At 38.8% G+C, this 20,110-nt stretch overlaps 1 protein-coding gene across 3 annotated transcripts in view; it reads right to left on the bottom strand.

The window, feature by feature from the left end:
• KIAA1671 (KIAA1671 ortholog) overlaps window positions 1–20,110 on the bottom strand; it is a 152,297-nt gene that overhangs the window by 82,361 nt on the left and 49,826 nt on the right. Inside the window, exon 1 of one of the 3 annotated variants that reach the window (XM_074973259.1) lies at window positions 16,476–16,609. The exons of the other annotated variants lie outside the window; for them this stretch is intronic. Coding sequence (XP_074829360.1) covers window positions 16,476–16,541 — 66 coding nt within the window. The 5' untranslated portion in view covers window positions 16,542–16,609. Of the gene's footprint in view, window positions 1–16,475; window positions 16,610–20,110 lie in introns of those variants that run through there. 3 annotated transcript variants of the gene reach the window in all.

Here is a 20,110-nt window from a genome sequence, read left to right as displayed (position 1 = left end):
AGCAATACTCTCTGCAAGTAGCTGCTCTGTTAAAATTTTCAAGACCGAGCTTGTTTGCTGTTAAAGTTAGCCCAAGAGCTGCATGAAGGCCCAGGGAATTAAAATATACTGGAAATACTGTTTGTGATCCTGCACTTTCAGGACTCTGTATTTGTCTATTTTCTTTGTCCAAACAGAATTCTGACTCCTTTGCAGCGTCCCAGATTATACTGACGTAAAACAAGAGCAGTTTCACTTATCCTCCTATCTAGACTGATCATCAGCGTGGTCCCTGTGTTTGTCCTATCTTCAGTTGTTTACACTACCTTGCTCATTCAGACCCCAAGAAGGAATCCACAGAGTTCAGCACAGCCAAAAGCTAGGAGATCTTTTCTGTAATGCAACAAACACTAAATATACACAACAACATAGGACACACATCCAATTATTTTTATATATCTCCTTGTCTACAATTTCCACATAAAACAAGTGACAATGCCTGCTCAAGAAAGGCTGAGGAGTGGAACAACAGTGGTGTTTTCAGGTCAAAATTCGAGTGCAAGGACGATGTTCAGTACCTGCCTGCAATGGAATCTCTTGTGTAAACTGGAACAGTGGTTATCTCTGGTAATGTTTAAACAGAATGCTTGTTTCTGATTTCTGTTTAGTTTCCTACTGAAGATTTTAGATTTGTGGTTTTAGTTTTCAATGGTGCCCATTTCGGACATTTTAAATCCAGTTTACTGTCCTTAAAATGGGGGAGGGAGGGGGGCAGGGGCTGAATACACTGCACTTACTGCACCTACAATTTATTTATTTTTTGCACTCAATTACAAAAGGGGAGCAGCAGTTTCCACTGATGGCTTTGGTTTTCCTCCCCCATGTGGTTTGTTTTTATTATTCTATTCTACAGCCAGCATCTAAGTGACCAGTGGATGAGGAGTGAGTGTGTTGGCAACAGGTTATGGCTTTTCAGAAGGTACAGGAAATGGCTTATATTTAAACATGTAAACAGCAGTAGCTTACAGTCAAATACTTTAAAATATTTACCCAGATTACCAGAATGCATTTTCCTCTAACACTTGAGGGAAAATGTACCGTAATAGCAATAAAATCCTATATAATGGAATTATCGTGGTGGAGAAACACTAATTTGGGATCTGATGGCTCACATGATTTGTAATAGCTTACACAATATTTCTTTTCATAACCATCAATTCAAGCCCAAACCAGGACATCAGTGGCCAAAAGACTTAAGTGTTCATCTGAAGTGGTCCAGTTCTTATTAGGCAAGATACCCGTCCCCATACAAAATACCACCTCAGACCAGGCACCCTTGTTAGCAGCATCAGGAGATGGGATAAGGACTGGAGCGGTCATTAACCAAACTTTAGAGCCATTAGCCGTAGCCATCACTGGGCATTTCTAGCTATCATTCTGTAGCACAATATAGTACATGGACAGGGCCTGCCTTAGGGAAAATGGCGCTCTGGGAGAACTTTCTTTGGCACCCTTTAAGTACTGCTCCCCAAGCACCGGGTGGCCGCTCAACAGATGGAACAGCAAGCAGGTGGAGTCGAGACCATAGTGCCCTGGGTGGTTACCCACCCGTAAAGCGGCCCTGTATATGGGAAAGGTCATTTGAATCCCAAGTATCATTTGCTCCCAGGGTATGCAGAAATGGAGAATGCCCAAAATCAACACAATTCCTCAAGTACAGTGAAAGGGGAAGGAGGGTTTTATCCTTTGCACTAGTGCCACTAAATTGCTACTTTTGGGAGAAAAGACAGAAAGTCTCCTTAATGTGGGTTGAGACTGTTCCATTTATGTGTAAAGAAAGTGGGGGGAGGGGAGGTGGGGAGGAGGAAGAGCTCCCTGCTAGAGGCATAGAAGAGCATCAAGCAAACTCCTCACTATAGGGAGCAATTGCAAGGAAGACACTGGTGACTTTACATACAGACTGTGTTCCTGTGCTCACCATCCAGGTTTGGCTGCCATATCTCACTGTGATTAGGCATATTTTCAGGGTTATCAGAGGACAATAGAAGGAACAAGGAGTGGCAAGACAACAGTAATTAAGGAAAAAAAAGAACAGCAACACTCCACAGCTCACAATGAGAATCACTATCAGTCACAGTAGGATTAACGGTTAAGAATATTAAGAGTTAAAATGTTAAAACTGATGAGGACCTTGAATGCACAAGAACCAGAACTCCTTCTACATTTGAAGAGCTTCTACATTTCTCTTCCTTGCCTTCCCCACCTTTCCAAAAAATAAAAATAAAATGATCCAACAATGTGCGGCCAGAGTGCATCACCATCTTCCTATTTTACGAGTGCAACTCTACAGTTACACACCCCCAAAGGGACTAGCCAAGAAAACAAAGGTCAGACAATGGGCCCTGCAATCATCTCCTCCCCTTCCCACCCCATCCCCCGCCCCAATTTGCTAAAGAAATGCATGTCAGCATACATGAAATGGGATCATCTGAGTCTAATGCTTAGCAGGAAGTTGTCCACATCACAAAACAATCCACCATCACCAACAATAATTGGCAAACTGTTGCCAAAGTACATCAATATTACATTATTTCAGTGTCCATGGCTGGCAATTCAACACTTCACCCCAGCACTAAATTCACTTAAGAATTTTTAGACTCAGTCTCTGGGAACAGGAAGCAAAAACACCTAGTTGTAAAGTATTTCCTAGCCTGAAAGCACAACCAGTTATATGGTCTCCTGACTGAAGGGATGGCACAAACAAAATCAAAGATGTTTGACAACGGGCTGGGAAAAAATCAGAGAAGATTTCTTCTTGTTTAGTTACATATTGAATTTCTGTAAACAGATGTGAAACTTTTCTTTTAAAAAACCTGTTGCCTGAGTATTTTTCTACTTTCTTTTCAAAACTTCTGAAACAGTTTTCCAACCAAGTTTCTTTCATTTCTGTGCATGTTATATTTTAAGGGGAAGCTGTTGTCAGATGAAGTATTATTTGATAAAACACTCACGGTTGTGTCTTTCAGTAAACATTTATAAAAGAAGGCTACTTAGTCAAAAATAGAGAAATTTTGGAAAACATATTTCTATCTTAACTCTAGGTATGGTTTGTTTGTTTTGGCAGAACAAATAAAAGCTAATGAAAAAATGAAAGCTAATAATGTGAATGTCATTTGGGTCACGGTGGAAAAGCATTATCAAAAAGGAAAGTTTTGTAGCATTTCCTAAAGACAGTCAGACTCTGGATTCATCTAATCTTCTCTGAAAGTTCATTCCATAGCAGGATTACCTCAACTGAGAATACTCTGTCTCTGGCTGTCACACACTTTGCTCTGTGTTTTGTGATCTGCAACTCTGCCTTCTGCTCCACCCCCACCCAGCAACCACCACCCTTCCTGATGTATGTTGTGACCTCATTTGCCTGTTAAATCCATTGTTTAAATTATGAGATCTTTGAGGGCAAGACTTGTCTTAGTGTTTTTCTGAAACATCTCTGGCACACTTGTGAACTACAAAATACAAAGACAACCAATCACCACCACAAGTCAAGGAAATTAAATACAAACCTTATGTCAGGAGAACATTCTAGAATACAGAATTTTGAAGAAAGCCACACTGGATTTTAAGTTAACTACTTCAGTTGCTATAATGCTGATATTTAAATCCCAGAATTGGAAATTGGGGTGTTTTGTTAAATAAGAAATTCTGAATGTACTAGAAGTCTAAGTTTACTCTGACTTGGTCAATATAAGATGGAACATCCCAACAGAAGTGTGGTTGACATGACTCAGAAAAAAAGTTATTAAATGTCATTCCTCATTTTAATTACAGGAATATATTTGTAATGAAGTAACACCTGTTGCTTTCAAAGCTGAATAGTCTTTAACTTGTCTACGCTTGCCAAAAATGTTTAACAAGTTTCGTTGTCAGTGTAAAGCATTCTTATTGCTTAACTGTCTGTATTCATTTAGCTATTAAGATGAATGTATTGAAGTTTGTTTATAAGAGGATAAGGTGTCCAGACAAATTTAGTTATGCATTTTTTCCACTGGTCCAAAACTTGTCTAACAAAATGCACTCAGAACAAACATTCTTTATGAATTCTCCAGGCTTCTTTGGATTGTCAGAAACTATTTTAACTGTAAATATTTCAACTGTATCTCATATTTAGTCAGCTCACCCACCATTGTTTTGTCCAAGAGCGTACATACAAGTGAGAATGAACAGGAGTGTGATCTGGAACTATAGAGATGTGCAACAGCCAAACAATGCAACCAAGTGGCCTTACTACCCCTCGCAATCTTCCTTCCAAGCTTCCCTTCAATGGTTCGTTACACTCGCTTGCTCAATCTTGTTTCAAATTTGTCTTAAGTTCTTAGGGCAGGGACCATATACAAAGGGGTCTTGAACTTGTCTGGGGCTTTTGAGAGCTTCCATAACACAGATAAACAAAACAAAAACAAACAAACAGTAAGCACACAAACCATCCTTCAATAAAAATAAATAAAATGTTTTGCACAGAGTGCAGTGATCACACAGAACACACATCTTAACTGAGAACTTCCAATCCACAGGAACATGCTCTCGACATAAGCCTTAATTGTGTGCTACACACCTACACTTCCCCTGTACATATATCCAACGTCCCCAAAATACTTAAATACCTTAGTGATGGGGCAAGATAGCAGAGGGGGCGGAGGGGGGCACTCAAAAGTTAGGGAATGCCACAGTTAAGGTTACCTGTGCAATCGCAATTCAGCCCCTTTGTGCATATGCACGATCATAGAGTCTTCAATTACATGATCCCATACTATTTTTTTCACTGGATTTTCACTGGACCCCTAGTGTGTGTGTGTGGGGGGGAATTACTGACATTTGGTGGCAATTGTTGGGCTAATGGGCTTAGTAATGGGGAGGATATATAACTGGGAGAAACAGGAAGCAAGGGGAGGAGCTTAGAGGATAAACAGAGAAGGGAAAAAGCTGGTTGAAAGGCTCCTTCTGTTGTATATCTGTCCTATGTCCACCATGTGTGGAAACTGAGGATTAAAAGGTACAGGTGGTGTAAAACAAACAGACTGTATGTTTGTGACTAGGAGACCATGAAAATGGGCTAAGCAGCACTGCTCACTCGATAGCTGAAGGGACACCCTGTGTGTAGATAGCCAGCCCTCAGTGGAGAAAGAGGTGGTTAGGGACTATTTAGAAAAGCTGGACGTGCACAAGTCCATGGGGCCGGACGAGTTGCATCCGAGAGTGCTAAAGGAATTGGCGGCTGTGATTGCAGAGCCATTGGCCATTATCTTTGAAAACTCGTGGCGAACGGGGGAAGTCCCAGATGACTGGAAAAAGGCTAATGTAGTGCCAATCTTTAAAAAAGGGAAGGAGGAGGATCCTGGGAACTACAGGGCAGTCAGCCTCACCTCAGTCCCCGGAAAAATCATGGAGCAGGTCCTCAAAGAATCAATCCTGAAGCACTTACATGAGAGGAAAGTGATCAGGAACAGTCAGCATGGATTCACCAAGGAAAGGTCATGCCTGACTAATCTAATCGCCTTCTATGATGAGATTACTGGTTCTGTGGATGAGGGAAAAGCAGTGGACATGTTGTTCCTTGACTTTAGCAAAGCTTTTGACGTGGTCTCCCACAGTACTTTTGCCAGTAAGTTAAAGAAGTATGGGCTGGATGAATGGCTGATAAGGTGGATAGAAAGCTGGCTAGATTGTCGGGCTCAACGGGTAGTGATCAATGGCTCCATGTCTAGTTGGCAGCCGGTGTCAAGTGGAGTGCCCCAGGGGTCGGTCCTGGGGCCGGTTTTGTTCAATATCTTCATAAATGATCTGGAGGATGGTGTGGATTGCACCCTCAGCAAATTTGCAGATGATACTAAACTAGGAGGAGTGGTAGATACGCTGGAGGGCAGGGATAGGATACAGAGGGACCTAGACAAATTGGAGGATTGGGCCAAAAGAAATCTGATGAGGTTCAATAAGGATAAGTGCAGGGTCCTGCACTTAGGACGGAAGAACCCAATGCACCGCTACAGACTAGGGACCGAATGGCTAGGCAGCAGTTCTGCGGAAAAGGACCTAGGGGTGACAGTGGACGAGAAGCTGGATATGAGTCAGCAGTGTGCCCTTGTTGCCAAGAAGGCCAATGGCATTTTGGGATGTATAAGTAGGGGCATAGCGAGCAGATCGAGGGACGTGATCGTTCCCCTCTATTCGACATTGGTGAGGCCTCATCTGGAGTACTGTGTCCAGTTTTGGGCCCCGCACTACAAGAAGGATGTGGATAAATTGGAGAGAGTCCAGCGAAGGGCAACAAAAATGATTAGGGGTCTGGAACACATGACTTATGAGGAGAGGCTGACGGAACTGGGATTATTTAGTCTGCAGAAGAGAAGAATGAGGGGGGATTTGATAGCTACTTTCAACTACCTGAGAGGTGGTTCCAGAGAGGATGGTTCTAGACTATTCTCAGTGGTAGAAGAGGACAGGACAAGGAGTAATGGTCTCAAGTTGCAGTGAGGGAGGTTTAGGTTGGATATTAGGAAAAACTTTTTCACCAAGAAGGTGGTGAAACACTGGAATGTGTTACCTAGGGAGGTGGTAGAATCTCCTTCCTTAGAAGTTTTTAAGGTCAGGCTTGACAAAGCCCTGGCTGGGATGATTTAATTGGGGATTGGTCCTGCTTTGAGCAGGGGGTTGGACTAGATGACCTCCTGAGGTCCCTTCCAACCCTGATATTCTATGATTCTATGACATAGGGTCAACGAGAGAGCGCACTGCCATATTACTGAAATGAATTACTTTTGCCATAAGTTACTATTAAACTCTTGCCATCTTTTTCACTCCGATTTTTAGAATGATTTATAAAAGTACTGATATTTTTACCTGGTTTTACTGCCTTTCTTACAAACTGAAATCTTAATTAATCTTAAGAGTAAGAAGCGTTAATCCAAGTTTTAGAAAATGTAAGATTAGTGATTCTTCTCTAAAGCATTTAATTGGTGGCTTCTCTGTGACTCCAAGTCTTTAAATTATGATTTGAAGACTTCAGTAACTCAATCAAAGGTTATAGGTCTATTACAGGAGTAGGACGCTGAGGTTCTGTGGCCTGCAGTGCGCAGATCAGATTCGATGATCATGGTGGTCCCTTCTTGCTTAAAGTCTATGAGTCAATGAGCCACAGTACCATAGATATAATCCCCAAAATATGAATTTCAAGAAAAATATATTTTTCCAAAAGGTAAAACTATTTAAAATGTCCAGGAAAACATCCCTCTGCATGCACGCGCACCCACCCACACCCTACACCTCTTTATGCACACTGAATTGTTTCCATGTAAACACTGTATGAGTGCGTAAACTTGAGGACATGCTAAAAATATACAATAGTACTTTGAATGATTATGTTTATGAACATTCAATACTACCCTTCCACCTCAGCTGGCAGGGGAACATCAGTAAAGTCTGCAGCAAAAATGTTGATTTTTTTTGGACCATATGATAAATATATTTACATCAAAATCTGTAAATATCAGTAAAGTAAAGATCAGTAAAGATCTCTAACCAAATACAGGTTAATTAGTCTAGCCAGACTGCAGACTAAGATTATAACACATTATCTCTCAGACTGGCCAAATCTCAAGCAACAAAAAGAAGATGTGTGTGTTCAGCAATGCCCCTGAAGAATCTGTCAAAACATTTCTTGATCTTTTTGAACATGAAAAAAAGCCCCACTTCTACTCGAATCACTATGTTTAAAAAAGTGCAAAAGAAAACTAACCACAAACTGGTAGAGAGAAAATAAAAAAGGAGAGAATGGCATTTATTTATTTCTACTTGCACTTAAAAAAAAAAAAGTTAGCTTTTCAAATTTCTGCTCGACCATACCATGCTTAAGTCTTTGCTCAGGATCCACATAATCTTATCACCGTCAATCTGTCCCTCTTCAAACACTCTACTGTTTTGTTGCCACTTTGTTACATTTCATTACATTTCATTTCAAAAGTAAGTTCTGAGGCAGGCACAAAGTACCTTATTTGTATATTGGGGAACCTCACAAAATTTTCATTTCAATAGTAATAATAAGAACATACGAATTGCCATACTGAGTCAGACCAAAGGTCCATCTAGCCTAGCATCCTGTCTTCTGACAGCAGCCAATGCCAAGTGCCCCAGAGGAAATGAACAGAACAGGTGATCATCAAGTGATCCATCCCTAGTCGCACATTCCCAGCTTCTGGCAAACAGAGGCTAGAGACACCATCCCTGCCCATCCTGGCTAATAGCCATTGATGGACCTATCCTCCATGAATGTATCTAGTTCTTTTTAGAACCCTGTTATAGTCTTGCCCTTCACAACATCCTCTGGCAAGGAGTTCCACAGGTTGACTATGTGTTGTGTGAAAAAATACTTCCTTTGGTTTGTTTTAAACCTGCTGCCTATTCATTTCATTTGGTGGCCTCTCGTTCACGTGTTATGAAAAGGAGTAAATAAACACTTCCTTATTTACTTTCTCCACACCAGTCATGATTTTATAGACCTCTATCATATTCCCCTTAGAAGTCTCTTTTTCAAGATGAAAAGTCCCAGTGTTATTAATCTCTCCTCATATGGAAGCCGTTTCATACCCCTAATCATTTTTGTTGCCCTTTTCTGAACCTTTTCCAAGTCCAATTTAACTTTTTTGAGATGGGGCGACCACATCTGCATGCAGTATTCAAGATATGGGCGTACCATGGATTTATATAGAGGCAATATGAGATTTTCTGTCTTATTATCTATCCCTTCCTTAATGATTCCTAATATTCTGTTCACTTTTTTGACTGCTGCTGCACATTGAGTGGATGTTTTCAGAGAACTATCCACAATGACTCCAACATCTCTTTCTTGAGTGGTAACAGCTAATTTAGACCCCATCATTTTATATGTATAATTGGGATTGTGTTTTCCAATGTGCATTACTTTGCATTTATCAACATTGGATTTCATCTGCCATTTTCTTGCCCAGTCACCCAGTTTTGAGAGATCCTTTTGTAGCTCTTTGCAGTCTGCCTGGACCTTAACTATCTTGAGTAGTTTTGTATCATCTGCACATTTTGCCACCTCACTGTTTACCCCTTTTTCCAGATCATTTATGAATATGTTGACCAGTACTGGTCCCAGTACAGGCCCCTTGGGGACACCACTATTCATCTCTCTCCATTTTGAAAACTGACCATTTATTCCTACCCTTTATTTCCTATGTTTTAACCAAGTACCAATCCATGAGAGAACCTTCCCTCTTATCCCATGACTGCTTACTTTGCTTAAGAGCCTTTGGTGAGGGACCTTGTCAAAGGCTTTCTGAAAAGCTAAATACACTATATCCATTGGATTCTCCACATGCTTGTTGACCCCCTCAAAGAATTCTAGTAGATTGGTGAGGCACGATTTACCTTTACAAAAACCATGTTGACTATTCCCCAACAAATTATATTCATTTATGTGTCTGACAATTTTGTTCTTTACTATAGTTTCAAACAGTTTGCCCGGTACAGAAGTCAGGCTTACCATCCTGTAATTGCCGGAGTCACCTCTGGAGCCCTTTTTTAAAATTGGTGTCACATTAGCTATCTTCCAGTTATTTGGTGCAGAAGCTGATTTAAATGACAGGTTACACACTACAATTAGTAGTCCTGAAATTTCACATTTGAGTTCCTTCAGAACTCTTGGGTGAATACCATCTGGACCTGGTGACTTATTACTGTTTATAATAATCTAAAATAAAATAGTAATAATAATAAAATATAATAAGGAAGAATGATCTGAACTGACAAGAAGGTGAATTAGACATTCTAAGAATAAGCATTCTTTAAAAAAAAGAAAATCCAAATATCAAAAAGGGGGAGGGAGAACAAGGTAAATTGCATATACATGGACAGCTTATGTCAATAAATTTGTTATCTGAAGGAAATGACAATATTTCAGTTAAGACAGAATAAAAGCCTCCATCACCATAGTATCTGAGCTCCTCGCAATATTTATTTATTGTTACAAAATCCTGCAAGTTTGGAAAGTGCTGTTATCCCCAGATGTTACAGATGGGAACTAAGGCACAGAGATACTAAGTAACTTGCCCAAACTCATATAGAGAGTCTGTGTAAGAGCAGGGTTTGCATTTGCTTTCAGATTTCCATTAAGTTAGAGTTATCCTAATTTCATAGAAGGAGTTCCACTCCAGTTTTATTATTGCCCTGCTTGGTAAGATCATTGCATGGCATCCACTTCAAATGACCAAAAGAAAGGCTAGTGAACAGGTACTTTGGGCCTTATTTCCTTTAAATGTCAGACCTGTAAATGCAATAGAGGACAATTTCAGAAACATTTATATTTAAGAGATCTAGCGTTAGATACACATTTTGAAATACACTTTCACAGAGATCTACAAGTGTTTTTATTGCTGTTTGTGTAGGTAGGAGTTTTTTATATTAGTACTTTGCTTTGGTAAATCCAATCTCTCCCCACAATAGTGGGATGGAAGCTGCAAGGAGAAAAAACAAACAGATTTGAACATTTTCAAGGTCTCCCTTTTGTATTATTCAGAAAATGCACACAGCATTAATTCATCTTGATTCAGCATAAAGAGACTACGCTGGAAATTATAAATAACTCACAGGTTGATATACATCAACACACGTCAACAAGAAATACCATACAAGATTTACAGGCATTGAAAGAGCGGTTTGCATAAGGAACCTATACAAAGGAGTGCTGAAGGCCAAATTCTGCCCTCAGCTACATGAAAGTATTCTCATGGATTACAACAGGGGCTGAGCATGTTTTTGGAGGGCAGAACGTGGAACTAAGATTAAAGAATCCTCTTCCTCCTCCATCTCAAGGAAGGCGAATGATGAATGAAAAGACGAAACAGCAGTATCAATTACTTCTGTTCAAAACTACAACAGGAGACAACGTAGAAAATACTAAAATGATTTGCTATACATAGAGGCTCAAGGTCAAATCACCTCAATTAGCAAAAGAAGGACAGGAATTCAAATTACAGTAGCATATTCTCAAGTTGATTGATATGAGTCAAGTATTATTTGCTAATTCAGGCCCATGTAGTAACAGTCATTAAAAATCCCTTGACAATTTTTTGCAGTTGAAGGGATATTAAATCTGGCATCCAGGGAAAATTCCAGTTTGGACTATTACACTCTGTCTCCCTAAAATTCCATCATGTAGTTTTGATGTATCTAGGTTATCACTTCCTGACCTGAAGTGTTTTGTCATGTTAGTATGCACGGTTAAACTCCTGCTGCATTTCACCACAGAAACAGTCAATACAAGTGGCGAGCAGGTGATTTGGAAGTCACCCTACAACAACTGGAAATTCCCCTATGCCAAGGAGATTCCTTACTGTAGACAGATAAGCAGATGTTGAGGCCAGGACCTGGCCTACACATGTATATGTAAAAGTATCAGACAGGCCTTTGAACAGATAGAGTTATAGCTTGAATAATGAACAAAAAAAGCCAATACAACTCATGCAACCTGCATAATCCTCCCATCTATTTCAAATAATTGTTTTCCATGGAGCAATAGGATGTACAGCTTCAATGTGAAATTTCATACAATTTATTGCCCAGCTTTAACTACTAGTTGTTTATCACATTGCAAATCTGTACCAGTGTGCATACAGCAAATGTATTGGAAAACAGCCTGCCTACCGTTTTCCTCAAGAAATATTGACAATTCATGTTTATTTCTATGACACAATCATGGCTTAACCTCAAGCAGTGAAGGATAAAAGATAATCTTGCATATTTTATCGGCACAAGATATGTTATGTGATGGTTTGGACATAAATTACTGAAAACCAATCAGCCAAAAAAACCACCAAACTTTTAAACGCCATTCTTTAAGCAGCATTAAACCTTCCTTGATATCAAGATAAGTAGTGGGACTTTTTATTGCCAACTGGCTGAAGAATTTGGTATCGCTCTCTCATACACGTATACGGCCTCTGCCCAGGGAATGCCCACCATCGCCGGGGAAAAGTTTTATAATTACAGACATTTTAAAGAAAGACTCATTAGATAGAATAAAGTCCAGCTGGGGTAGATAGGCACTTTTGAAAATGTTATCAAAGTTTATGTCTTTTAGGATAAGTACATCGTTTGCTCTGATGTCTGGGCCCAATATCAGTTTAGAAGGCTATTCTGCTTACTGAAATTCTTCCAGCATTTTCAATTGAATAGGTTTTATTTCCTTTCCTCAACTCTAAGGCAGCCATGTTAAGCACTACGAAACAGATACCATGTGCTACTTCAGATGCAGCTGCATTGATGTCTTTTCCATATTTACGAAATTTCTTAAGGACTTGGTTACCTATTATGAACTGTAATTTTCTATAAGCAAGCTATACCATCTTTACAGGAATATAGCTTACATTTATTAACTTCTGCCATGCTTCATGAAAAGTGCAGTTTCATTTATTTATAAACCAGCCTGTTTTTGCAAACTTCACTCAAGTTTCCAGGATCTGGCTGAAGGTACATTTTCATGGCAACTTTGCATGACATTTTTTTGTCATATTTTGAGGAAAGTCTAATACAAAGAACTACTTTCACCATGCTCAAGTAGTTCTCTAAAATGCCATTTCCTTTCATACAGTAAACATGTACTGGCTGTATTAACAAGTCACAAATCTGCTGAGAGAATAGAAACAATAGTGGGAACTTGGCTGTCTTCCAGCATTAATGGCACAGACAGCAGCCTGGGAAAGCAGAAACAGAGTCAAAACAAGTTTTGATCAAAGTCTTAGTTGAGGAAGACAGTTAAGTTACCTTTGTACTTTGAATATAGAAATCAGGTTAAATAATTAATTTTTTTAAAATTTGTTTCAGGATAAGAAGTGTGGTCTTAATTTTTTTGTTTTCCAATCCTATAACATTGAAAAAAGAAAAAAAAAAACCCAAGGACACATATACTTTCTGGCCCCCTCTTGGTCATTCTGTTAAGCTTTCCAGTTTACAAACATTTATCTTATTCAATGTAAAAACTAGTTTCAGAGTAGCAGCCGTGTTAGTCTGTATCCATAAAAAGAAAAGGAGGACTCGTGGCACCTTAGAGACTAACAAATTTATTAGAGCATAAGCTTTCGTGAGCTGAAGCTCACTTCATCACGAAAGCTTATGCTCTAATAAAGTTGTTAGTCTCTAAGGTGCCACAAGTCCTCCTTTTCTTTTTAATGTAAATACAGTCACTCTGAGTTACACAAAACTCTCACATTTGCTGTTATTAAAAAGTGTACAGGAAATTATACTTAATATTGTTCCCAATTATAGCAAAAAGTTTTTTTTTACTTATGCAAATTCTCCAATTAAAATAGGCAATGAGTGAAACCCTGCCAGAAATGACATTAGTTACTGTAGCGTAACAGCGCTCTCTTGTGTTCTAATCAGAAAACGGTTTTGCTTAATAATTAGAAGTTCTAAACAAAAGGCTATTTTTATTTTTAGCAGTGACTTGGATGTTTTACAAGGATTGCACTTCCTTCCATGCCACCATTTAAATCACTAGCTAAGTGTTGGAAGAGGGATTTTAAATTAAAGTCAGCTGCCATTAAACAGCTCCTAAAATTTAGTTTGCATGACAGTGCTTCATTTAATCATATTTATGTGAGGGGAAGCTTACCTCTGTTGGCACTATTATCTTACTAATGCCAATGATACTGCCTTGCTATATGGATATTGATAATTTTATATTAGACTTAAACACGAGTCTCCTATCTCAGCCTTCAGTCACCCTGCCATCAAAAGTACAGCTAACAATAATAAAACTACACCCAGAGGAAACAATAAGCCAGCAAGGAAAAAAAAACGCAAAATAAAATCTCCCCCACCCTTAAGAGTCTTACAGTAGCTTCTCTCCCACAATCCCCCGCTCCAGCTTTTTAAGGAGATGGGCTAGGCAGTGTGCCCAGAAGGTCAGCAAATCTGTACTATTCTGTACAAGTTGGGGACAGGGACAAGAGAGTGAATTGGATGTTAGGAAAAACTTTTTCACTAGGAGGGTGGTGAAGCACTGGAATGGGTTAACTAGGGTGGTGGTGGAATCTCCTTCCTTAGAGGTTTTAAGGTCAGGCTTGACAAAGCCCTGGCTGGGATGATTTAGTTGGGGATTGGTCCTGCTTTGAGCAGGGGGTTGGACTAGATGACCTCCTGAGGTCCCTTCCAACCCTGATATTCTATGATTCTATGAATTCCAAAGTCAAGGGGCTCTCAGAGAACACTCTGCCAACAACTCCCTTTTATGTACCAAGAAAGCTCCAGATGAAGACTTCTGCTCCCGAGTGCAGCAGCTGTGCACAGGGAGAGACACTGTCTCCCTTGTAGGAGAATCCAAGGTTACTGAGGTTTAAGCAGAGGCAATATGCTCTATACTGTACCAGCCACAAATACAGGGAGAATGATCCACAAATTCAGTAGGCAGCCCAAATGAACACCTTAATTTTGAAGAGTGATCTAAATATCAGAACATGTACAAAGTCAGGCCTGTAAATATATGAACATATACATACACATATACACATATTCCTATGGGAATGAGAAGCCTTCTCTTCTAATTTAGTGGGGGAAGGGATGAGTTGCACACTTTGGGAGGCTCATTGTGGATATGTATACCACGGCTGTTGCTAAGTCATGGATTTGCCATAAAGCTGAGCTGATATTTTCTTAAGCATGCCCATTGGATAAAATGGTTTCCCAACCAGGTGAAGAAACAGGGTGACGTGAAAGAAAAGACGGATAGGAGAGAGACAGATACATGGTAGATCAGCAGCGTGGAGAACAGACATCTAGGGATGTAGGTGACAGAACTAAGTTTGTTTTATGGGATTGGACCTCCTATAATGAAAAAGCAGCTTAGTCAGTCTTTATAACACATACCAGTAGTAGTAATTCATATCTATGGTAACACAGACATCCCCTGAAAATATAATGGAGGTCTGTTTTACTGCAAACTAAAGTTACATATTATGAAAGCTCTCCCCCAATTTTTGGATTATCCAAAAATCAGATTTATTAGCCTATTTTGAGACACGCACCACACATTTGCAAAAGCAAAGCCATTCACACAATCCGTTAACTTGCCAGAAATGATAACTATAAAGGATATCCACCTACTTACAAAAGGCTATTATAGTCTTCCAACATTTTTCAGTATGCAATTTAAAGAATGTTTGATTTTTAAGAATCTATAATTATACAACCAAAGAAATATTTGAAGGTCTGCATGCTGTATTATGTAGCAATGCCTACCAGAAACAAGCTTGCAATTAGTGCTTCACACAGAAAAGGCCACTTTTGCCATCCTTACTTCTTTATTCAGTTGCAAAGCACTTCCTTACAGAAGGTAGTCCCCACTCAGCTACTCATGTGGGCAACTACTACTCAGCATATATAAGAGGGATTGCTGAATTAAACCTTAAATGAGGGAAGCAAATTCTCTGCTGCCAATTTCTAAACAAAGTTTAACTCAATAAGCAAACATTCAGAGGTTTAACAAATCGGCATCTTTATTAACATCATTAGGTTAATAAAGACAATGCCATGTATACCAATCTATAAAAATAAATGAGAAAGGTGATGCTCTAAGGGACTAGCTCTCTGATTAAACGTACCATTCTGTTTGAGAATACATTGGTATAAGTTAAAAAAAAGCCTCAATGTTATGTTATAATTTGCATTCCTTTGAAATTGAGTAACCCAGACGTATCTCAATAATTAACTCCTTTTATTCAAACACTGTCAAACTTGTAAAAGGGTAAAACAATTAACAGTTAGATTCAAAGAGCAAAAGCAGCCATTTAAGGCAAGTAGAATACCAGAGTAAAAACAGCCCGTTAAAATTTGATTGAATAGGTGTTTAATGGGAGAAAGAAAGTGAATTTAGGCCTTAATGACTTCATAGGGAAGAAACCTGTTAAAATACAATGGTCAAGTGCAATTCTACACCCAGCAGCACTGGCCATACCATAATGTTTAAATATTGGGCAGTAGCCATGCTTGGCAGCTAGAAAAAAATACTTTTGAAAGCAATATTTTAGGTGTTTAGGTATAGCTTTTGAGTAAGTAGGGAGGAATGTTTATGAATATTCAATAAGCAAAACTATGTTCATTGATATAGTTTCAATCTTAGACAAACAAGAGGTAAATTCTATTACTAAAGCATTTGTAGAATCATTAAAATGTCTTATTGTAATGATTCTGCATATAATGCATTTAATGCATATAATGTCTTATTTTATCCTTTAATTTCCAATTAAGAAACCAAATTTTCAAATAAAACAAACAGAGATCTCCCCCAGAACATGAAATGTTACTTTCCAGTCTATCTGAAAAGTAACTGTTCTCTACAGCTTAGTATTTGATGGGGAAGTTTTTGGAAATTAAATTGTCAAAACTAAGCACCAAATGATTAAACTAAAGAATCCACTCACCCACAGATACCGAAGCGACTTTAACAAGCTCGGACAGTAATAATACTCCATTCTTTCAAAGCACATAGTTACTGCAACACCATCTTTGTTGGTTTCTGTTTTCTCTGAGAGTGAGGCTTCCCCTTCCTCCAACAGAACTTAAAAGTAGACCAAACACATTAAAGGCAACATGAATAATTTACAAGATCTGCTTAATAGGATATGAAGTACATATGGAGCACTGTGCCTTTAACCAGCATAGTAGCTACTTTTAAGCAGCAGCTGAGCTACTGAAGTCAGATAGATGACTCATCACTTGTTATTAGCATCTAACTGCTGGAACTTTTCTGATATAGTTAACTCACAGCACAAGTGTTAGCCTAGAATTAGTAACAGTAGTTTGGATTTCTCCTCACAAGAATAAAAACTTCATTTTGAAGGGAAAAAAAACCCTAAAAGCTTGCTGTTTAAGAGGCTCAGGTTATACAATGCTATTAATGCCACAGTAGTGGTTTGGATTGCTAGCTGACCTTATTTTCCCTGTGCTGTATGAGATGCAGGTAAGAGAAGACCATGCTTTTAATATAAAAAATGCTCCTTTGAGTGAGAAAAATGGGCACTCAGATTCCACAATGTATCTTTTTGCATACTACTGGATCACTGCCAGCATCAGCAAGCCAACGCTACCAAAAAAGGAAAAAAAGATTGGATACTGGAAGTTATTAATTAGCGTTTTCAGTCAGTAGTTCTAGAAATGCAAAGTAAATGGTAAGCACATTTCTCCTCACTAAAGCTGAGTTAAGTCAGAGAACAGCTAGAGCAGGAACAATTAATTCCCAGCAATTTTCTACATATCTGTCTTATGCCCTTTTTTAAAGTAGGGAGGGGAACCAATAGACAGGAGCCTGCACAAGAGGGGATTCCCAGCTCTACTTTACACTTCCTTCAAAGCCCTCTTCAGGAAGAGTTACTGATGCTCCATTATTCAGAGAGGTGGAGTAGAGGGATCACTGAGCATGGTATTAGACAGCCTTGCAAACGTCAACTCACTTCTTTGCTTGAGACACTTTGATTTTGGATGGGTGAGTAAAATATCACCAGTTTTTGCATTACCACCATAGGAACAAACAAGTGCATTTTTGTGGCAGAGGTGGGAAATTGTTCTGATTTTGCAAGACTGATCCAAACTGCTCTTTTAATCTTTAAAACGGGGCGGGGGAAGTTGCTAATGATGGGAAACTAGTTTATCCACTAAAATTAGACCTTTTCGCTTATCCCCTTAGTAGAAATTTTCTTAATCCTAAAATTATTTAATTTGTTCCAATATAATAAATTTGTTCTGTATTTACCAATTGCAAGATAGATGCAAGAGGAAAAGGAAGAAAAAAACATGCTATGTTAGAATACAGATGGGAGTTTTAGTGCGAAGAAAACTGCAGTTAAGTGGCTGTATTTAAGATCTGATTGTGTATGTAACAGTTGTTTCCCAAAAACAACAAGTTGCTCTACAGCAAGGATCACAAACCTATACTGACATCAAAAGAATATGAAAAGACAAGGGTTCAGAGTATTCTGTACAAGAGTTGTAAGGAAACATTTTGCTTTGTTGCATATCTCAATCCTTGTAGTTTATGCACTGTACACACTAAATTACCAGAAATAAAGCAACTTGGAGGAATCCCTATAATACAACATATACATCTCATCAGAAACCGAATTTTCTGCAAGCTAAGTGACTCTCACTGCAGTAAATTGCTGCTGTTTACAGTTGACCCTTGCTCAGAAGAGGATGTCAAGAGGATGTCACGCTAGAAAACAGAGGTTAGAGATCCATACAGATAATCAAAAGTGGTACAAACACTCTGCTCTGGAGTTTCTAAATTAAAACAGTAGATCTCAGACCATTGCTGTAATTCTCTAGTATGGAAGTTTAACAAACTAAATCTTCTTTAAAAAGTAATAATTTGCTACATGAATCACTTTCCTTATTTCATAGGCAGATACAAAACTTACACTGATTACAATTAACTGTTTTGCCAATGATTAAGTTACATGCAAAGCTGAAATTAAACTCTAAATACAGACAAACTACTCCTCTTACATTACAGATAAGAAGAGGACCTGTAAATTAGATTACTTTGCTTCAGATTCACCCTTTATTTGAGCAATATATTCTAATAAAAATCAAAGAAATATGAAGACAAAAGTAACCAGCAACATCTTTATCAAAATAATTTTTATATTATATGTATCAACAAATCAAAGTTCCATACCTTTCTAACTATATAGGTAGAAGCTAGAGCTGATTTAGATAAAAGATTATGCAAGCTATAATTTTAGAGAAGTATCTGAAAAAATAGAGAGAGAAAAGCCCCATGGAAATGCAAAGTAAAACAAGGAAGAAGTTACTATCAACAAAGTTAGCAAACATGTATTTCCTCAGCACTTGAACCAGAGGTGACATGATGAAAAAGATTCACACACAAACCCTGGAGAGCTTGTAAAAAGAGAAGGAGGACTTGTGGCACCTTAGAGACTAACAAATTTATTACAGCATAAGCTTTCGTGAGCTACAGCTCACTTCATCAGATGCATACAGTGGAAAATACAGTGGGGAGATTTTATATACGCAGAGAACATGAGACAATGGGTGTTACCATACAGACTGTAACAAGAGTGATCAGGAAAGGTGAGCTATTACCAGCAGGTTTCAGAGTAACAGCCGTGTTAGTCTGTATTCGCAAAAAGAAAAGGAGTACTTATGGCACCTTAGAGACTAACCAATTTATTTGAGCATAAGCTTTCGTGAGCTACAGCTCACACAAAAGCTTATGCTCAAATAAATTGGTTAGTCTCTAAGGTGCCACAAGTACTCCTTTTCTTATTACCAGCAGGAGAGCGGGGGGAGGGGGGACCTTTTGTAGTGATAATCAAGGTGGGCCATTTCCAGCAGTTGACAAGAACAGTAGGAGGGGAAATAAACAAGGGGAAATAGTTTTACTTATTCATTGCAGTTCAAAGCTATTACAAAACTAATGCACAACAAAAAACCTTCACAGTTTCTCACTTCAGGAGGGTCCAGAAGTCGAATTAGTATAGGTAAGTGCAAGCTCCTCAGGTTCAAGCAGCAGTAGCAGAATGTTGTGAAAACCATGTACAATATATTCATAAAGTTTAATGCTAAACGAGACTGTCAAGGTTCCTTCCCCACTCTGAACTCTAGGATACAGATGTGGGGACCTGCATGAAAACCTCCTAAGCTTACTTTCACCAGCTTAGGTTAAAACTTCCCCAAGGTACAAATTAATTTTATCCTTTGACCCTGGATTTCCACTGCCACCACCTAACTTTAACTGGGTTTACTGGGAAATGTAGTTTGGACACATCTTTCCCCCCAAAATCCTCCCAACCCTTGCACCCCACTTCCTGGGGAAGGTTTGGTAAAAATCCTCACCAATTTGCATAGGTGACCACAGACCCAAACCCTTGGATCTGAGAACAATGAAAAAGCATTCAGTTTTCTTACAAGAAGACTTTTAATAGAAGTAAAGGAATCACCTCTGTAAAATCAGGATGGTAGATACCTTACAGGGTAATTAGATTCAAAACATAGAGAATCCCTCTAGGCAAAACCTTAAGTTACAAAAAAAAAAAAG

This window comes from Natator depressus, chromosome 15 (assembly GCF_965152275.1).
Source record: "Natator depressus isolate rNatDep1 chromosome 15, rNatDep2.hap1, whole genome shotgun sequence".
Taxonomy (NCBI): domain Eukaryota; kingdom Metazoa; phylum Chordata; order Testudines; family Cheloniidae; genus Natator; species Natator depressus.
The sequence above is the reverse complement of the archived record's forward strand: the minus strand, read 5'-3'. Positions and strand labels throughout refer to the sequence as shown.